At 36.1% G+C, this 19,355-nt stretch overlaps 3 protein-coding genes and 1 long non-coding RNA gene across 4 annotated transcripts; 2 read left to right on the forward strand and 2 right to left on the reverse strand.

Annotated features, from left to right (window-relative positions):
* Positions 1-2,704: 2,704 nt before the first annotated feature.
* Positions 2,705-6,422, reverse strand: LOC121736386 (ubiquitin-60S ribosomal protein L40). Its single transcript, XM_042127562.1, has 3 exons — positions 6,334-6,422; positions 5,843-6,074; positions 2,705-2,929 (listed from the first exon to the last, which is right to left on the reverse strand). The coding sequence occupies exons 2-3, from the start codon at positions 6,066-6,068 to the stop codon at positions 2,766-2,768; spliced, it is 390 nt and encodes a 129-aa protein (XP_041983496.1). The 5' UTR covers positions 6,069-6,074; positions 6,334-6,422; the 3' UTR covers positions 2,705-2,765.
* Positions 5,524-11,909, forward strand: LOC121736398. The gene is made up of 3 exons (XR_006037009.1): positions 5,524-5,534; positions 6,486-6,495; positions 11,593-11,909. It is a non-coding gene; the product is annotated as an uncharacterized LOC121736398 (long non-coding RNA).
* Positions 9,499-11,191, forward strand: LOC121736381. The gene is made up of 3 exons (XM_042127549.1): positions 9,499-9,667; positions 9,743-9,919; positions 10,985-11,191. Exons 1-3 carry the CDS (start codon positions 9,593-9,595, stop codon positions 11,120-11,122), a joined length of 390 nt encoding a protein of 129 aa, XP_041983483.1. The 5' UTR covers positions 9,499-9,592; the 3' UTR covers positions 11,123-11,191.
* A 1,676-nt stretch (positions 11,910-13,585) lies between the features above and the next one.
* Positions 13,586-17,672, reverse strand: LOC121736371 (synaptojanin-1). The gene has a single exon (XM_042127537.1). The coding sequence runs from the start codon at positions 17,474-17,476 to the stop codon at positions 14,195-14,197; it is 3,282 nt and encodes a 1,093-aa protein (XP_041983471.1). The 5' UTR covers positions 17,477-17,672; the 3' UTR covers positions 13,586-14,194.
* Positions 17,673-19,355: the final 1,683 nt, after the last annotated feature.

The raw sequence follows: 19,355 nt of genomic DNA on the forward strand, positions 1-19,355 counted from the left end.
TTTTCACAGTGAACTCTCTACAAGGAACACGTACACACCCTAGAGTATTATCACTTATTTTTGTTACACACTGTATAATATGCTTAGAGTAAAGAGTTGAAGCAATGCTGAAAATTAAAAATATGTTCACACACCTAGTATCTCTAAAGGCTCTATTATAAGGCTTCAGCCTTGAAATCAGCGGGCAGCGGGGCGGGAGCGGTAGAGGCGGCGCGGGAAGTCGTCTAGTATGACGCCGATTACTCGTGGATCCCAACATCATCAAGGTCACCACTTTTGTGAACATGGAACCAAATTGGAGTGAAACCTAATACAACAAAATAAATTTTTTGAAAATCGGTTCACAAACGGCGGAGTAATCTTTATCTGTACCTTCATGCATTTGAAGCGGAATCAGCGCCCCCATTATTAGGACCGAGAACTAAATTTGACGTAACCATTGGTAACCATGTGTGTATTTTAATTCTTTATGGCTTAATCCAATGATATTCTATGTTACTAACGTAACTAGATTGGAAGTTTACGGTAGCAACGCGTTGCCACTTCGAAGATGCCTGCAGGCATATCTCACATACATAATGACATAACGAATATATGACTTGACATTGTCTTTTGAACAAAAAAGTGGTTACGCATTTCTGAGAATCTTTTGTAAGACATTGCTACTCTAGTATTTTAGAAACTCATTGGCTTAATCGTTCGAATTGTTTTCGTGTTTTTAAAGTGTTTTAAAAGGTTTTACGCGATTAAGTAATATTATATAAATAAGTGGTGGTAGTTCATAGTTAAACCAATGAGTTTCTAAAATACTAGAGTAGCAATGTCTTACAAAAGATTCTCAGAAATGCGTAACCACTTTTTTGTTCAAAAGACAATGTCAAGTCATATACCTAAGTATTCTTTATGTCAATAAGTATGTGAGATATGCCTGCAGGCATCTTCGAAGTGGCAACGCGTTGCTACCGTAAACTTCCAATCTAGTTACGTTAGTAACATAGAATATCATTGAGTTAAACAGTAAACTATGAAAGAGTGTATGTTATGTAAAACACGGTACAAAAAGGGATGTGGGGTTACATTTCACAAGTAAGTGATTTTAACAGCTCATTTCTACGATATTAAAGTTTTATTGATAATATAGGCACTTAAAAATGTGGCACTAATCTTAATATACCGTATTCACCACGTCATATTTACCTTTGTTTTACCGATTTTTGATAAACAATAAAATTCAATAGTGCTGGAGTTTTCTGTCGATAAAACTTATCGATATCTATAATAATTGTATTGAAATCTCCGATAACCGATTTTTATTATCAAATACATATTATGCTCTTAAAATAATTGACAGGTTTCCGTCTGACGAAGGAAGACTGGAATAATTATGGTTGAAAAAAATAGAAAAGCCTGGTTGGCGTCCGAAAATTGCTATTACCGCTTGCCGTTACTATTTGAAGTGCATAAACGTTTTCTGTGAAAATACAAGGCGCAAAGCTACCATTTGATCGTGATTATGTTTGAAAAATTTATTTCAGCGTCTACTCTTTCTTGACAGACTGTAACTGTGTAACGGTAACTAATAAAATATAATGTTAAAGTATCGCACATATATTTTTATTATTTATAAATACCTTACCTACTCCACCCTAATAAAAATGTATTCAAACGTTCCATATTTATTTATGGATCGCATTATCCAATTAGTTAATTTCTTCTTCGCACTTCTGCAATCAGCGCCAAAATGGCGAAAATCAAATGAGATAAAGTAAATCGATAAAAATTGGCTTGCTAGATGCATAAATAAATATGGAACTTTTATATTATTACTAGACTTCCCGCGCGGCTTCTCCCACGTAAATATCTCATTACACAGACAAATTGGTCCACAAAAAATAGCCTATATAATCCTTCACGTTATACATTCCCCCGCTTTTTCCACATTTTCCTCTATTTCTTAGCTCCTATTAGTCTCAGCGTGATAAAATAAAAAATATATAAAATGGGCTGTCTAACACTGAAATAATTGTTCAAATTGGACCAGCAGTTCCTGAGATTAGAGCGTTCATACAAACTCTTCCGCTTTATAATATTATATGATGAGATTAGTTAGGGTCTAATCACACAGAACACTTATTCAGATTTAATACGATACACTGTAGCGCTACTTTGATAATATTAGAAAATACAATACAACAAAGTTTTCGTTAGAAGCTTATCTTCAGTTTTGTTTTTAGTTTTTCGTAGTGCTAACTGGTAAAAATAAATGGATTATAGATAGGTACTGCTACTTCACGTTATCTACGTATGAAATCGTTGTTAATTTATTACGCCTATCTAAATTACGGAGAGGAAGTCTGTAATCTTTAATGCAAATATGTAGCGTTTGTATTATTCAATTGAATATTTTGTCCTAATGGTCGATTATCTGAATCTGGAAACATTTCATCGATAATAGAAAAGACAGTTGTACATCACTAGTATTAGTTCCAAATACTCCCACTACTGCTATCAGCGCCAATATGGCGACTTTCAAACGTCATTTTTACGTCAAATTTAGTTCATTGGAACTAATAATGGGGGAGCTGATTCCGCTTCAAATAGGCACAAAAAATAGCTGTCATTTCAAAGGGTATCATCAGGCCAGCGTACTTGTATAATGGAGGTCAGTGAGACTAGAGGACTTCTGAACAGAATAATGTCAAAATATTTTTAATTTTTTATTCATTTTTTTAAATAGTATTTGAAATGATGAGGGTGGAAAGAATCTAATCCTTCAGCTTCTTCTTGGGGCGCAAGTTGTTGGTGTGTCCGCACTTGGTCTTGCGACAGTTGGTAGCACGCGGGTGAAGGCGAGCATAGCACTTGCGACAGATCATCTTATCGCAGTTGTACTTCATGGCCAGGATACGGAGAGAAGGCTCGATGGTACCTAAAATTACAGGAATAATAATTATTAACATGATTCTTTATTTTAGTTTACTTCAACTATATCACAACATTCAGTTTACTGAACTATGTAAAATCCAACATAATAGGCTACTTGACCTATATTCAAATTCATTGAACAAATGCAAATTTCTAGTAGAACTTGGCCTAGGAAACGGTATTTCACCCTTATCATCAAATAAAAGCTTATGATTGATAAATAAAGTCGATTTGAAAATATGATTTGCACTGACGAAAACGCTTTTGCGGTACTTCCGATTTGGATGTGATGTCATCAGACTCGTAATTTTATATCTTTTATTTATCGCGCTCATTATATGTAAGTTTATTTGTACATAAATAATAAGAAAAAAGCCTAGAAAGATTTGTAAAATATATTTTCTTGAATAATTTAAATAAAACATCAGTTTTAAATATTTTCTCCATTTATTGTAGACGGGAAATGAAATGGCCAAAACTTTTCTCCAAAAGTTCTCAACATTACAAATGATTTCTAATTTCTTATTTAATTATTTTATAATTTTTGGGCACTTTTAGACTCGTACATTTAGCACTTACTAGTAGTAATTATATATTCCATGTCGAAATTTTTTAAATTTGTTAGAGAATTGCAATTTAATTCACCTTTAACATATTTGAGAATTTTGATGTTGCGCCCGCAATCGTAGAAATGTTAATAATTTCTAGTACTTATTACTATAATTACTTTTATCTAGTAACATAGTTTCTTTGTTTTATGCTATTTTGAAATATCGATACCAGAAGTATCAATTAACGTAAGGGACATTTTGGCGAAAATGAGTTATATATATCATTGGATTCAGAATTTTCTGCTCTATCGAATGATATTATTTAAAAAATTCTATCGTTTAAAAAAAATCCCTTACAGTAAAAATTTTTGGCCTGAGTAAAACGATTTGTGACAGAAAAATTGATGTAACAGACAATTAAATTTTTTTTTCTCTGAAAAATAAAGTAAGTAATAGTATTTAATAATTTACACCCTTACCTTAAACACAATAGACATAACGACCAGTAGTTCGACTGCAGAGAAACGGACAGGTTTCAATATCTGTCAAGTTGAAACCCGACGAATGTTTCACTAGGATTATAAACGGAATGTGCCTCGCGCTGGCTGATATAATTTATTTTTAAATATTTAAAATAATGATTTCAAAATTGGATTCTGACAATTTTAATCGAATGTGCCAAAACACAAACAACAATACGACCAAAGAGGAACACGTCCATCGAATATGTCATAGTTTTAAATTCGTAGGTAACAATTTAACAACCCTAGCAACGATTTTCGTCATAATACGTCAAATTTAAAAATTTCAACATCAGTTCTAAGTCGGCATACTCTATCATTCTGTCTTACGGCCATTCCCAATATTTGATCTATCTCTGGTTTTGCCCTACTAGAGATAGGAATAACTCACATTAGACATTAGAGACATATATTTTATGTCAATTGTGAGCTATTCCTATCTCTAGTAGGGCAAAACCAGAGATAGATCAAATATTGGGAACGGCCGTTAAACCACAATAGTTGTAGACGTAACAATAACAATCTTGAACTGCGCGCGAGCCGCGAACACGTTACGTCGTCGCGTCGCTGTCTTACCCCTCCCCCGATACACCCGCAACGTCTTTCTTTACGCTAGTCGCGTGCGCCGCCGCGCCGGAGGGATAACCATTAGGAGAATCAATTAATTAATGTAAGTACTCGGTATTTTAGCAACAATCTCACAAATAAATAAAGTAAAGCAAATACGAATTTGATTTCAAGTTATTACATAATCGGCATATTGTAGTAAGGAGCTGAAATTGAAGATAATCTGTCCATTCCTAATTATTATTTATAATTATTGGACAGATTATGATGATATAACGATTAGTAAGTAAATTAAACTATTTTAATGGTAAAATTGAAAGGGTTGAAATAACTTCTTACATTACATTAATGTTCATATCATTTGTATTATTTTTTAAAATTTTTTCAGTCAATTCATATTTTTCATTTTTCTTTTGTTTCCAGTACATTCATTCCATTACTTAATAAATGAGACTGTTGATTAAGTCTCAGAAACATTTTTTCTTTATCCGTCGTTGAAAATAAATAAAAAATATTAACAATAAATCGTTTTATTTTTGTATCCCTAAATTTCATTTAAATCTGTGATAGCTGAAACTAACATTAATCATGCAATGAACCTATTTTGATGGTATCAAAATACTATAATTTTAGTAGAAAATCTATAGTTACATTAAACTGCAATACTATAAGAGTTCTTTACAATAGAATTTCGTATAATTTTCTATTTATTTTGCTGCTTACGGTATGCTTCACCCTTTACACATAAAATATTAGTAACTTAAGGGACAACTAAACATATTTTTTTAATGTAAGGGACATGCTATATTTTAAGCCGTTTGGTATTCCAAAATATTTACTTTATAGCATGAAAGAAGAGAAAATTCTAAGAAACTTTGTTCTAAACACAATTGAAATTGGAAGCAACAGTAAAAAGTTATAGAGAGATTTAAAAAAATAAAATCGTTTTTTGGCTCTCCTGAAAAACAGTGTTTTGTCCCTTACATTAATTGATACTTCTGGTATCGATATAGGCAAGTTATTTTGTAAAAGTTTCGCACTAAACAGTATTCACATATGAACTCATCACAGTTCTTAATGGAGGGTCAAATTGGTTGCGCCCGCGACAGCACTAGAAACCTGTTTTGTGGCCCTTCATTTATAAATCATTGTTAAACTAGTTAAAATGTATCCCTTCAAGGGATATTTTATTAATAAATATGCTTCATTTTGCCTGTAGGAAGCTATAAGTGTGTCAAATTGTTGCACCCGCGATAATGGAATCGCCCGTATCCATACCTCCACGAAGCCTCAGCACAAGATGCAAGGTAGACTCCTTCTGGATGTTGTAGTCAGAGAGAGTGCGGCCATCTTCCAACTGCTTTCCAGCGAAAATCAGACGTTGCTGGTCTGGGGGGATTCCCTCCTTGTCTTGAATCTTAGCCTTTACATTTTCGATGGTGTCGGAAGCCTCCACCTCAAGGGTGATGGTCTTCCCCGTTAGGGTTTTTACGAAAATTTGCATGTTGTTCTGAAAAATAAAGGTTTTTTTTATAATTTCTACGATAATATTGACACACGGATGATTTTGAAATGATAAAAAACAATTTATAATCGCGTTTGACAGGCCACGCGGAATTTTGAAATTGGAATGAAAAAGTATTTATGAACAAAGAAGTTTGCTAGCGGAATATATAGATTGAAAAAGGTTATTTACATTTATTATTTGTCTATTTGGCTACTAAAACAAAATTAAAGTTAAAGTTTTATCAATTTTAGCTCACACTAACCTCTAATAAACGTGCCGTGAAGCAAATTTACACAAAAAAGAATTTCCGATTTCGTTCGATTTGACATTGACAGTAACAATAAAAAACCACAGATAAAAACAAGTGCAGACTGGAGTGCCGAGTGTCGGACTCGTCCATGAAGGGTTCCGCAGCAGCAATAAGGTTTATTTTTATGAAATTAAAAGGAAATTAAAGGTTTTTGATTTATTTTTATATTTGAGTTGATTTAATGAAAGACTTAATACACGCAAGTTTGTAAAATTAGAGGTATAAGTGCGTCAAGAATGTCTAGGAGGCGAAACTTTTTTTTTAAGCAATAGCAACACTCTTTTGACATTTGTCCCTTTGTTGTATCAATACTCTATGACATAAAATTTACAAAACTAAGATTGTCAATTTGCTTAAATTTAGTTTTACAATGAGAAAACAACATGTTACTGTGATTAATATTAATAATTAAAGTGAAAGACGTGTCATAGTGCTGAAAATTTGAAGATTTTCATTGAAGAAAAATAGTAATACGCGAAAATATCACTGAAATTCTCGCGTCCACATTTCCGATTCTGATCGCACAATCGCCATAGTAGCAGGTAATTAAGCGTTTGTTTTATCAATTTTATTTGTTTATTTTATTGTATAATGCAATTCTAAGTAGCCTGAGTAAGTATTATGTGGTATAATAAAACAACAATTTTACTTAGACCTTAAGTTTACGTAAACAATGAACTGTCAAAGAAATCTATATATCTATATATCAAAGAAATCTATATAATATAACGCGCCTAACAATGATTGATACTTTGACTTACGGCCGTTCCCAATATTTGATCTATCTCTGGTTTTGCCCTACTAGAGATAGGAATAGCTCACAAATCACAATTGACATAAAATATATGTCTCTAATGTCTAATGTGAGTTATTCCTATCTCTAGTAGGGCCAAACCAGAGATAGATCAAATATTGGGAACCGCCGTTAGGTGCTTTGCGTTTTTAGACGTAGGTATATAAAATTCTCGTGTCATAGTGTATGTGCTTAACTCCTTTAACACTTTGATGTAGCGTAATATAATATTATAATTATTACGTTTTAATTTTTACGTTACGTTTACAGGTAGCAGAAAAAGCGTTTAACGAAATAACCGAATTGACTGGGAGAATTTATGCTATCATTTTGAATCACTGAAAATAAATACAAGGAGTGGGAATTAACCCTTTATTAGGATATCCTAAATTCAATATTGAAGAGCTGATTATTGAAGATGAAAGTGTCTCTTCACTGTGACACCACTGCTGTAACTACATGGACCTTGAAAGTGGCGATGATTCTGTTTCCGGCTGCATTGTAGAATATTATTATTTGGATGATCATATTTTATTAAAATAACAAAACCCTGTTTTTCACTTATTTATTTTTTGTATTTTCTTAAATAAGTAGTTCCATAATAAAAAAGGAGTGAGCTGCTCTCAGCTCTCACTGGTCATCAAAGTAGCTCTGCAGCTCTCAGGGAGAGGGTACTTAAATAACAGGTGTTATAAATTCATAATAATATATAGCACTAGTGACTAGATGTCCCGGTGAACTTCGTGTCACTTATAAACCTTCCCTAGACTTCCAGGAATATTTAAAGACTAAAATTAGCCACATCAGTTCAACCGTTTAATCGAGTTATTGCATTTTTTATATAGTCCGTCAAGAAAGTGAAGAAGTTAAAAAGTGGCAACATCGTAGTGTCATTTCTTTTTGGGGTTCCGTACCCAAAGGGTAAAAACGGAACCCTATTACTGAGACTTCGATTTCTGTGCGTCTGTCCGTCTGTCTCCAGGCTGTAACTCAAGAACGGTAATAGCTAGAGAGTTGAAATTTTCACAGACTATGTATTTCTGTTGCCGCTATAACAACAAATACTAAAAACAAAATAAATTAAATATTTAAGGGGGGCTCCGATACAACAAACATAATTTTTCAAACATTTTTTGCTCGGTAACAATGATGACAACAAGTAGGCACTTGAAATTTTCCCAAAGACCATAATTATAATATGTGTTATTTAATAATATTTAAATAAAATAAAAATTTAAGGGGGGCTCCCATACAAAAACACAATTTTGGCTGATTTTTGCTCTATAACGGTACGGAACCCTTCGTGCGCAAGTCCGACTCGCACTTGACCGATTATTTCTTAGATTGATTTGAAAGGGATTTCTAGAGTCTGGCTGGCGAAAGATGAGACTGGCTGTTTATTCCAAAACTGATTATGGTAACACTATCATTAACGTCATTGTCACCTATAGCAGCTGTTGTTTATGTGTCAAAGTGAAAAATATTTCTGTGGTTTACGTGATTTTCTAATTTAAAGAAGAAGTTTTAATACTCCGACAAAAACATGCAAGAGTTTTCGTCAAAAACAAAACACAATGAACTGTATTGCAAAATAAAATTTAAGTAAACAACAACAATAAACTTATTCTTGAAATGAGTTATCCAAACTAAAATATAATATTATTGTCATAAATATTCGATTATCAAAACTATAATTCCGACTATAGACAAGGTTGCCATACGTAGATTTTTTGAATTTGCCGCCTTTTTCCAGTCTCATGTTTCGCTAGCCAGACTCTATATGACGTTCTAAAGATTAGGCCTCTTAGATATCTCTAGTGGCGCGGCGAGTGGCAGATTTAGGCAACACGTGGGTGTCAGAGCGCGATCAGCTGTGAAATACGGTTTACTAGTTAAAAATGAAAACACGTTGAAAACGTTAAAAAATGCTCTGAAATAGGAAAATATGGGCGGTACGAGGTACTGTTGTGTTGTAGGGTGCAAAAATTCCCAATCTTCGAATCGTGAATTAATGTTTTATTCGTTTCTGAGACGGAATTGGGAAACGTATCGAAATCAACATGCCGATTATTAATCATGCTTAAATCTAAATCTCGCATGAATATTTATAAAATATCACGTTCAAATTATTTTTAATATCATTGTTTCATTATGTATAATAATATATTGTAATTTAAAAAACGATATAATAATTAAGAAATTTAAAAAAACCCCCGCCAAAACAACTTTAAAAAGTAATGAAATAATATTACTCGACACTGGCCATGGTTATAGCCGAAGTGCCATTTCAAAATAAAAAAAACATTTAATTAGACAATTGAGTATTGACATTTGACAGTTCAGAAAGGTCTTTGCTGCCCCACTTGATAAGGTGTTTCGTAACAGGTCTGGGATTGTGAATTTGATCAAATATCTACAATGTATCACCAATTAGGAAGAATGAGCGGCAGGCTGGTGGCTGCAACCCACCTGCAGAACCCACTTTTCCCTATCGTAAGTACAATCGTCTACACAAGTACTTAATCATCACTCCACAAGACGAGGTGACGAATGTTCGTTTTTGTCTAGGCACCAGTGGCGCTGCAACGAGTGGAGCCACCGAAGATTGTGTACAACACCAATCAAATGTCCACCGTGAGCGAGGCCTGCCCCACCACTTCAAGACCTAAGCGCTTGATACCCGGAACCAACATTCCCTTCCCACCTGTCAGCGAAGAAATAAAACGCAAGCAGGAGCTGTTCCAGGTAATCTTGTATAATATAATCATGTCCTATACAAATATACTATACATAATCTGTATTTATTGATTTCTCAGTGACCACTGCAACTATTTGCCTAAAATTTGTTATGAAGAATGCTTTTGTTGAGATAGATAAATCCAGTTAGGCCTTAATTCATGCTGCATGGATACATAATATATTAATATATGATATTGAATGAACAATATCAAAGTCAACCGTGTGCTGTATCATTTAGAAAACGATTGTATCTCCCTCAAATTACACTTCAGAAGGTTTTACTCCGAAAACAACTGTCTTAATTTTCCATGTAAAACAAGCCTATAGGCTTTGTTTCTGAATATTCTGTGAATTGAAAAAAAACTAGGCTGTCCCCTTTTTTAGCCCAGCTGTACATTATCCGAAATTTCTGATCAGAAAAATTCGTATGCCAGCCAGAACGCCCTCTGTTCATACATTTTGTTGTGGACCCATGAGCATCTGAATTTTTCTGACCAGAAATTCGGATAATGCGTAGCTTAAAGCTAGTAACTTAAATAGTAATTTGCAATAAGTTATATTATCATCATAAGGCTGAGAATCGGGGAATTCTTCTTGCGAGTCACAGAAAGTTTTCTGGGAATCAGTTGACAACTTGGTTTTCTTTGGCAAAGGTTCTTCCATGAACATAATCTGAGATTCGGGACTAAAATTTTCAGTTTGGCAGATCAAATAATTGTCACGTTTTGTAAAATCGTGTTGGTCTGAAAAACAAATTATGTATTACCAAAAAACTTAGCAAGTGAAGTTCTTTAAATTTATTTAGAAATTACATTGGAAACCCAGATCTATTTAATATACTCATTTTTAGGGTTCTGTAGCCAAATTACAAGAAACGGAATCCTTATAAATAGATTCATCATGTCTGTCTGTCCGTATGTCACAGCCACTTTTCTCCGAAACTATAAGAGCTATACTATTGAAACTTGCTAAGTAGATGTACCTAGTATGTGAACCGCAATAAGATTTTGATACAAAAATGGAAAAATTATTGAAAAAATATAATACATTTTCCAATTTTGTTATTTTCAGAAAGACAATGGTGTGCCAGTATTCCTGAAGGGTGGTCCATTTGACGCTGTTCTCTACCGCTTCACAATGCTTCTGTGCATTGTCGGCCTGATGGGTTTCGCTCACACCATCTATGGACATGCTGTACCCAAGAAGTAAAATTATGTGATTATTGATTAGAAAATTATTTAAAGTACTGTGAAGAAATAAAAGTTTAGTTGCCCACTATCCTCTAATTTTACTGATTTTCCCCTTAGATAATAATTTAATTATACTTTCAGAGAAAATGGAGGTTAGACATGTACTTTAAATAAATAGTTGAGTGGTCAGAGTTAAATTAAAAACTGATTTTAATAAAAAACCTGTATATATTTTCAATAACATACAGAAGCCGATCAAAACATTACAGCACTGCACTACTGTAACTGATAATTAATATACTTATACTAATAAGTAGCTTTCTTAGGGTCATTACTTTTATGAATTAAAAATAACAAATGCAAATTAAAATCAGGTACAATGATGAATTGATGATTCATGGTGTAAATTATTGTACATTTTTGTATTACTAAAGTACCTCTAAATTTGTTTTTCTTCTGGCATGAATCCCATGGGATTCTTATAATTAGTGTCAATTTATACTAGCACTGAGTCGAAGCGCATTGAAGCAACTTACCAAATTGAACATAACAAATCCAACCTTAACTCCAGAGCTGGAGCGTAATCCACACATTACTTCTGAGATTTTAAAAAGACGCGCACATTCTCGCGAGTTCTCGCGTCTGCGGGCGACCAACGCTGATTCGTATCACGCAGAATCGTAGAAGTAATGTGTGCGTTATGCTCTGGAGTTTAGGTTGAATTTGTTATGTTAATTTTTTGCTAAGATATTTCGATGCGCTTTGATTCTGTACTAGTATAAATTGACCCTTAGCCCGGGCGCGCACTAGCGGCCATCGAAAGTATGGTGTGGCCGCTGGTCGCGTTGCGGCCAGGTGCGCGTGGTCTATGGCGGTTTCATACGAAGGTATCTATCTCGATGGCCGCCGCGGCTTGGCCGCTAGTGCGCACCCGAGGGGTTTCAGGTTTAATTTTTCTTTTATCTATAGTTGGTTGGCATCTATTCAAAAATAGATTCACGAAGAAAAGTTAATGACTTCATTTCAATATGTTATAATAATACATTTATGAAGAATTTTGGCCCAAAAATACATGCTTGCTTTTTAAAATATAGCCTCTTCTTTATACTGCTGTGAAAAATATGATTAATTTTTTTCAAATTACACACATAGTAGGTGAATTTTTTTAAATAATCGCTTAAAAAGCAACTCAAGTGACACCGTAGAAGTATTGATCCCAAAGACCATAAAAAAGTGCTTGCAGTTTTGCTTTCTTGGTTTGTAAAGTTACACTACTACTGTGCCTAACACTCATAAATTGTGTAAATATCATCAATTTTTCTTCTCTGTAAATTAGTAAAGACAGATCTTTAATGATTTTTCTAATTTCTAATTTAAAATAAAAAATTGTACCAATAACATAAAAGTTATTAGAAATTAAAAAGTTTAAGTAATTTCTGGAATTTCAAAATACTTTAACATGAAGCGCCATCTACATTCAATATTGCAATCTATGCTTATAATAATAAATTATTAAGTATTATCATAAAATTGTTATTTAAAATAAATTCATTTCCCAACAATTTTAGAGAATTGGTTAAATTGTGGAGGCTTTTATGGCTCTAAATTATTTAATTAAATCATTTCTTGGAGGACAATTATTATACTGGCATAATATAATTAGGCTGCTATAACACCCACACTCAATTTACTCATGTCTGGCCACTAAACATATTATGCTCTATCAGCTGTATTCGTAATGAATAATGAATGATTATCTTATCAATAATTATTATATTATCATACTGATTGGTTACATGAACTGAAAGGAATATATTGTGGCTTTCGTATTAACAATTTTTTCATAAGGTTTATATACTTAAATCGTAATAATTGAAATTAAAATCGTCCTAGGGTTATTTTTCAAAGCATAATTGAAAAACAAGAGTGTATAATTTGACCTTTATGTAAAAAAAAATTGTTAAGTATAGAACAGGAGTCACCAATTAGTTTCGCTCAGGGTCCGTTTTAAGACATGAAATGACCTCCGCAGTCCACACATTTTATAAAAAAATATTAAACAAAGGTAATTACAGAAATTGCAAAGATATTTTTGTAGCTAATTATCTCTCTTAAGTTTGGAGTGAAATATTGGTTGCAAGCTATAGATATTGACATTAAATCCTAGAGATGTTGAAGTCCTAAGATGAACAAAGATCATCTTCGAGCATGCTTGGTCCGCACACAATGGGTCAGCGGTCCGGATGCGGACCGCGGTCCGCCATTTGGTGACCCCTGTTATAGAATATAGAGCATTTAAATGTATGGTACATTTAAATGCTCATACTTAACATTGAATATTATAGATAACATCTATTCAATTTGAAACTAGCAGAACACTCATTAACTTCCTTAATAACTTTGAATATGATATAAATATGACTATAGATATGCTTAACAATTATTAAATATATTTTTAATTAATACTATAACAATACAGAAAAAATTTAATGCTTTGCATAAACAATAATCTAATTTTAAATGTTATTCTGAAACTGTGGTACTGGCCAAAACATTTTTTGTTTAAAAATTATGAACACTAACATTAACATTTAACATCTACCAGCAACACTTAAACATGATATTATATTTTCTATTAGTAAGCTTTTATACAAATCTACAGTTCTCTACACGTTAGAAGACATTACAATGTACTTAATGACAAATATCAGTAATCTCAACCTATTGTTCGATGTATTGACATAAAAAATGCAATATATTATATTTTAAGTAAGTTACATAATTATAATTATGAGAAAAAAGATCATATTTTAAATTTCTCAAAAGAAAAATTGTGAGATCAATTTAAGAATCAGTAGTAAACTAGTAACCAAGTATGGTTAAAAAATCAGAATTTTCTAGTTAGCTGTCTGCAGAACTTTACTTTCCTGACACCTCCAAAATTCTGGTAATTTATTAAAGATCACAGCCGCAGCTATAAAATTAAATAGGAATTATAAAACAATATGCAAACTCTAGCTATGTAAATAGTAAAATAATTAAATCTATCTATAGAAACACATCCGACATTAGGCAATAACCAACTGCATCTTTACGCGTTGGGCCTCGGGCGAGCGGGCAGCGGTGGTGGCGCGCCCTGTCGAGCGGGCACCGGTGGCGGGGGGCCGGTGGGAGGTGGGGTATTATTACCTTCGGGCAGCGGGGGCGGGGCGCAGTTAGGGGGAGGGAGACTCTCTTCTGGCGGGGACTTGGCGAGGTTAGGGGACGAAGCGTTGGAGCTCGTCTCCTGCATAGGCGAAGGTCGCGGTGGCGGAGGCCTAGCCGGAGTCGGCGCCGCCCTCGCCGGCACCAACGGAGTGGGAGACGGCGCCGGAGGCCTGCTCGGCTGCTGCCGTCGAGGTGTCGGCGGGGCGGAGCGCAAGGGACGATCCACTGGAGCTTCACCAAATAGTGGCACCGTGTTATTAGTGCACAGATTGATTTCCGATCGCACTATGTCGACCCAATTAGGAGATTTTAATTTTATAACCAGTGGTATCGAATTAACAGTCATGCCACCCTTCTGAGCCGCGTTCAAAGCGTGCTGCCCCTCTCGGAAGGTGATGCTCAACGTATGCTCGTCGATAAAGCGCACGAGCGTAACCTCTCCGATGCTCGATAGCTCAGCCAAAACTCCCGACATGATGCAATCTTCTATGACGGTATCTTCGTCTATCTCTTTGGGTTGAACTAGGATACTCGCGTCTGGCGGGCCGAGATCTTTGACGACCTCGTAAAACACTTCCATACACTTCGTGTAGCTCACTTGTAAGACTTCTATTTCTAAAATAGCAATGACCGGTCGGTGATCGCTCTGCTTGAGTTCCGCACGTCCATAGTGGAGCAGTTTGCCGGCTTGTAGTTCCGTGGTGGTTTCGGGGTCGATGGTGTGCTTTCGACTTCTCCACAGAACGCGGTCCGTCCAGGCCGGAGCGCGACACTTCTCGCTGGTGTCGTAATCATCACTGAACAAGTCGTACTTGTATGTCGGCAAAAAGGTTATTTCGCCTTCGAAACAATTTTTAAAGACCAAATCTTGGGATTTCTGTCTCAACAGTTGGTCCTGTTCTAGTAGCCTCTGTATATTGTTCTGTGCGGCCAGCAATCGCGTCTCCTCCTTGTCCAAATCGATTCTGTAGTTAAAGTCGCCGCACCAAAATATATAGTCGTGGGAATACAGGGACCTACCCATCGGGAATGTAATTTTCCTCGTAATTTCGGTGTAGTCAGCGTTACGCTCGGTAACCTGAGATTGTCCGGCTGCAAAATGGGCACAAACAAAACAAAGCGAAGTTCCATAAATAACCATACGAATAGCGACTGCGCCTTTGTTACCCGTGGCACCACCCAGACCCGTTTTAACCGAGTCCAAGGCGACATCTCTTATGTGTGGAATTAGGTCTTTCCTCACGAACACAAACAGGCAAACTCCAACCAGCTGGTGACTTGACAGTAGAGTGTATGAGGCATCTCTCCCTAGCACCTTTTCTAACTCCTCACTCCAGGCTTTTGCATTATCGGAACTGGCTGCCATTATATTACTCGCATTTAAGTCTACAATTTCTTCAAAGCCTATAGCGAAAATATCAGATGGATGTTCCTTCAAGTTTACCGTATTTACCAAAGCTGAATTGGGACAATCCAACAGCCAATCTGCCAAGGAAACATCTTTGTATGCTAGACTTCTGAAATGCTTGCCTCCATTTACATTGTATGTGCCTATAGTAATGCGTATGGTAGACGGTTGAGTGAACTCGTTAGCCCTCTTGCACATTTCTCTCAAAACTGCAGTGGAAGTATGTAAAATATTTGATGGGAGGAGAATCCTTGTTCTATCAGCTAATTCAGAATTCAAAGCTGAACCAAGTAACAGTATATCGATGGCCTCTTGTTTGGTGTTGTCTAACAGATTGTTTTGAATAGTTCTTGCTGCAGATCGAGCTCCATCTATCAGTTTTGAGCCCCCCTGAATAGCGCCAGTGCCTGCATATATTTTTGATATTTCATTGCCATTATTAACCCACATCTGTTTGAAAACTTCTTCGAATCTATTCACATTTTGTTTTTTGTCAATACATTGTAATAACAGCAACTGAACGGCTAGCATTTCTAAGCCAATAAAGGTTTGTATGCAGTTTGTCCTGTCTAAGCAATCTAAGCAGTTGGTGCGGATTACTCCTTTTTGAATGTTATAAACATCCACTCCCTTTGCACTAAAAATACTTATGCTATCATAGTGCTTTTCAACAATTTTCTTAAATTTTGCAAGTGCTGCATCAATTGAGGAGGCTTTCACTTCCTGGTGGTAATCAAAAATGATCTGTGTGACATCAGCATGTGCAGATTCATTGAGATGCCTTTGAAAAGCATTGCTCAAATTGGCCTCCCCTTCGCTGCCTCCAATCATACTAGAACCCAGTAGATTAACAACAATAATAGAACCATAGTTCCGTTTAAGTTGTGAAAAATGTCTATCACAAGCACTTGTTGAAGCATCAAAGCCCCTTGACATTTTGACTTTATGAGAGCCGACCTGGATGCCGGGTTGCTCCCAATAAAGTGGCACAGAGCCTCTGGTTTGAATATATGATGCAACAGAATCATCAATGTAAATAGCTTGTTCAGTTTCCACAAAATTTGCAACATTGCCATCATCGTTACAGCCTCTAACATTAAACCTAGTCCCAGCTCTTTCGCAGCTCAATCTCGAGACGAGGACCGCTCTAGCCTGCCTGTGTCCAACATAGATTGTTCTAATCTCTACGGAACCACAGATGGCTCTCGTCAGCCAATCATCACAATCTATACCAAATCTAATTAGATGTATAAACAATGTTCTGTTCCAAAAGAATCTATTATCAGGACTTGCACCTTTACTTTTCCTCTGTGCGCATAGAGTCAGATCAAAGAGATTCTCATTTGTTTTTCCAGAATTCCAAGAAAAGTAGAAGGTGCCAGAATTTAGAAGCTTTCTTACCTCTGCAACTTTATCCTCCCCTTGTGTATGGTAGAATAACGGTAGCAACTGGGTTTGGGTAATTTTGAAGACTTCAACATCGCCGATCTTACCAATAGAGGAGCATCCGATCACGAGGACTAGGTACAGCAAGCACGTATCGCCGGAGTTGAGCTGTAGGACGCCCAGACAGCCGTAGGCGTCGGCAATTTTGTGATACTGTTTACGTAAAGTGTCAGTTTCTTGGGCGGATAACGATACAACAGCTTGGGACTCGAACAACAGAGCAGTGTCCTTGTTCCTATGTTGCAATATTATACTATACGGATTAGGCGGAGACGATTTCTCGAGAACCTTAAAGCCTTTCGACATAGCCATGGCTGCAGATTATTGCATCTAATGCAGCAGACTAGATAGATCGTGGAAATAGCTGTTGCTTGAAGTTTTTCACATACGCATATTATTTTTATCACCGTTTATTTAATATCACTTAATTAATGCACTAATATATTACTACAGATCTAAATAGTTTTCTCAAAAGCAGTTCAATAGCTGTAAATTTTCAATTTTCCGATGACTGCCAAACTTATAATTGCCAGTGTTGCCAACTATTCAAAACGTTTTCACTTTTCCCCTAAAAGCAACTTCAAAACCAGGGCTTCGAATACCGATATTTTTTCATAACGTTATTGCTTCAAGGGCATAGATAACGGTATGAAAATTTACTCGATACTAGAAATAACGGTAAAAATTGGAATAAATACCGGTAAATGTTATAACGGTAAATAGGATTTATAACGGTAAATATATGTTCTTTGATAACATTACCTTTTGTAAAATAAGTATTTCATTTAATCAGTCAATTCAGTATGCAGTATTCACAAAATTAAACTAGATGTGTCTGGTGACCAGTAGGTATATATTATAGGAAAAATGACGTCTAATAAGAATTACATGGTCACTACTCAGTAGTTCAGTGCTTGGTATCTTTGTTCAAATATTACTAATTTATGGTTTGTATACTAAATTATTGTATTGTCAGCACGTGCGCCGTGCGCTGGCTGTCGGGCGGACTCTGTTGTTTTGCAGACGAAGGGGCGAGGCGGGCTTTTTGTCCACGAAGGAATAAAGACCGCGTGTGCCCGTCGATATCTGCCGCTGCCCTCGCCGCGTAGGTACACAAAGCACACGACGAGTGGAGGCAGTCAGTTCAGGACGTTCGTTCTAGTGGAGATAGAGAGAATAGAGCTAGCAGCCGCCTCGCGCCGCCGCGCCGTCTGCGTTACTGCATGTAAACTGGTTTGTGTGATCCACGGCGGGCAGCCGCGGACATGCCGCGCCGCCAGAGCCCGCCGGGGACCTGCGGAGCGGTCTTTTTGCCCTTGGTGTGCGTTGATAATACATATTGTAGGATTCCCTTTGTGCTATCGTTCGCGGCGAAATTGACCGGTCCGCCCAGCCCCGTCGTGTGCAAAGCGCCTCTGATCCGACGGGCTACGCTCCTTAAAATATTCTCTTTCTCTATATATTTTGTAAATGCTATCATATAATTTTGTGCTTCCTTTTTTAAATGTGTTGATATTTTTAACTACAGTCTACAAAATATATATGTATTAAACTTAGAATTCTAGTAATAAATACTAAGACATACAAATAATTATCCATATTTTGCCCATCCCCCGCATTCGCCACAATTAAAACAAGTAAATAAATACGGACATAGGTACCATGCAGAAAGCATTCATTGACTAAACAAATTGCAGCACCATCTTGACTTGTTAAGTCAAAGTTTTTTTTTATGAAAATAAGGGGGCAAACGAGCAAACGGGTCACACATGGACACTCGCAGCATCAAAAGATGCTGCGAGTGTCCATGTGCAGGTGCGTTGCCAGCCTTTTAAGAGGGAGGGTAATAGGGGAGGGTAGGGAAGGGAAGGGAAAAGGAGAGAGGGGATTGGGGCTCCGGTATACTCACTCACTCGGCGTAACACAACGCAAGCGCTGTTTCACGCCGGTTTTCTGTGTTAACGTGGTATTTCTCCGGTTGAGCCGACCCATTCATGCCGAAGCATGGCTTTCCCACGTATGTAAAAACTGGTGCTCGGAAGTCGGAAGTTGGGCTGCGAGTGAGATTTGATGCACGACGAATACCGCATACCAGATACCAGAAAATATCGTTATATTTACCGGTATTTTTATAACGATATTTTTTGGTTATGTTACTAGATATCGATAAAAAAAATACCGTTATCTGGCT

Source organism: Aricia agestis, chromosome 2 (assembly GCF_905147365.1).
Source record: "Aricia agestis chromosome 2, ilAriAges1.1, whole genome shotgun sequence".
Classification (NCBI taxonomy): domain Eukaryota; kingdom Metazoa; phylum Arthropoda; class Insecta; order Lepidoptera; family Lycaenidae; genus Aricia; species Aricia agestis.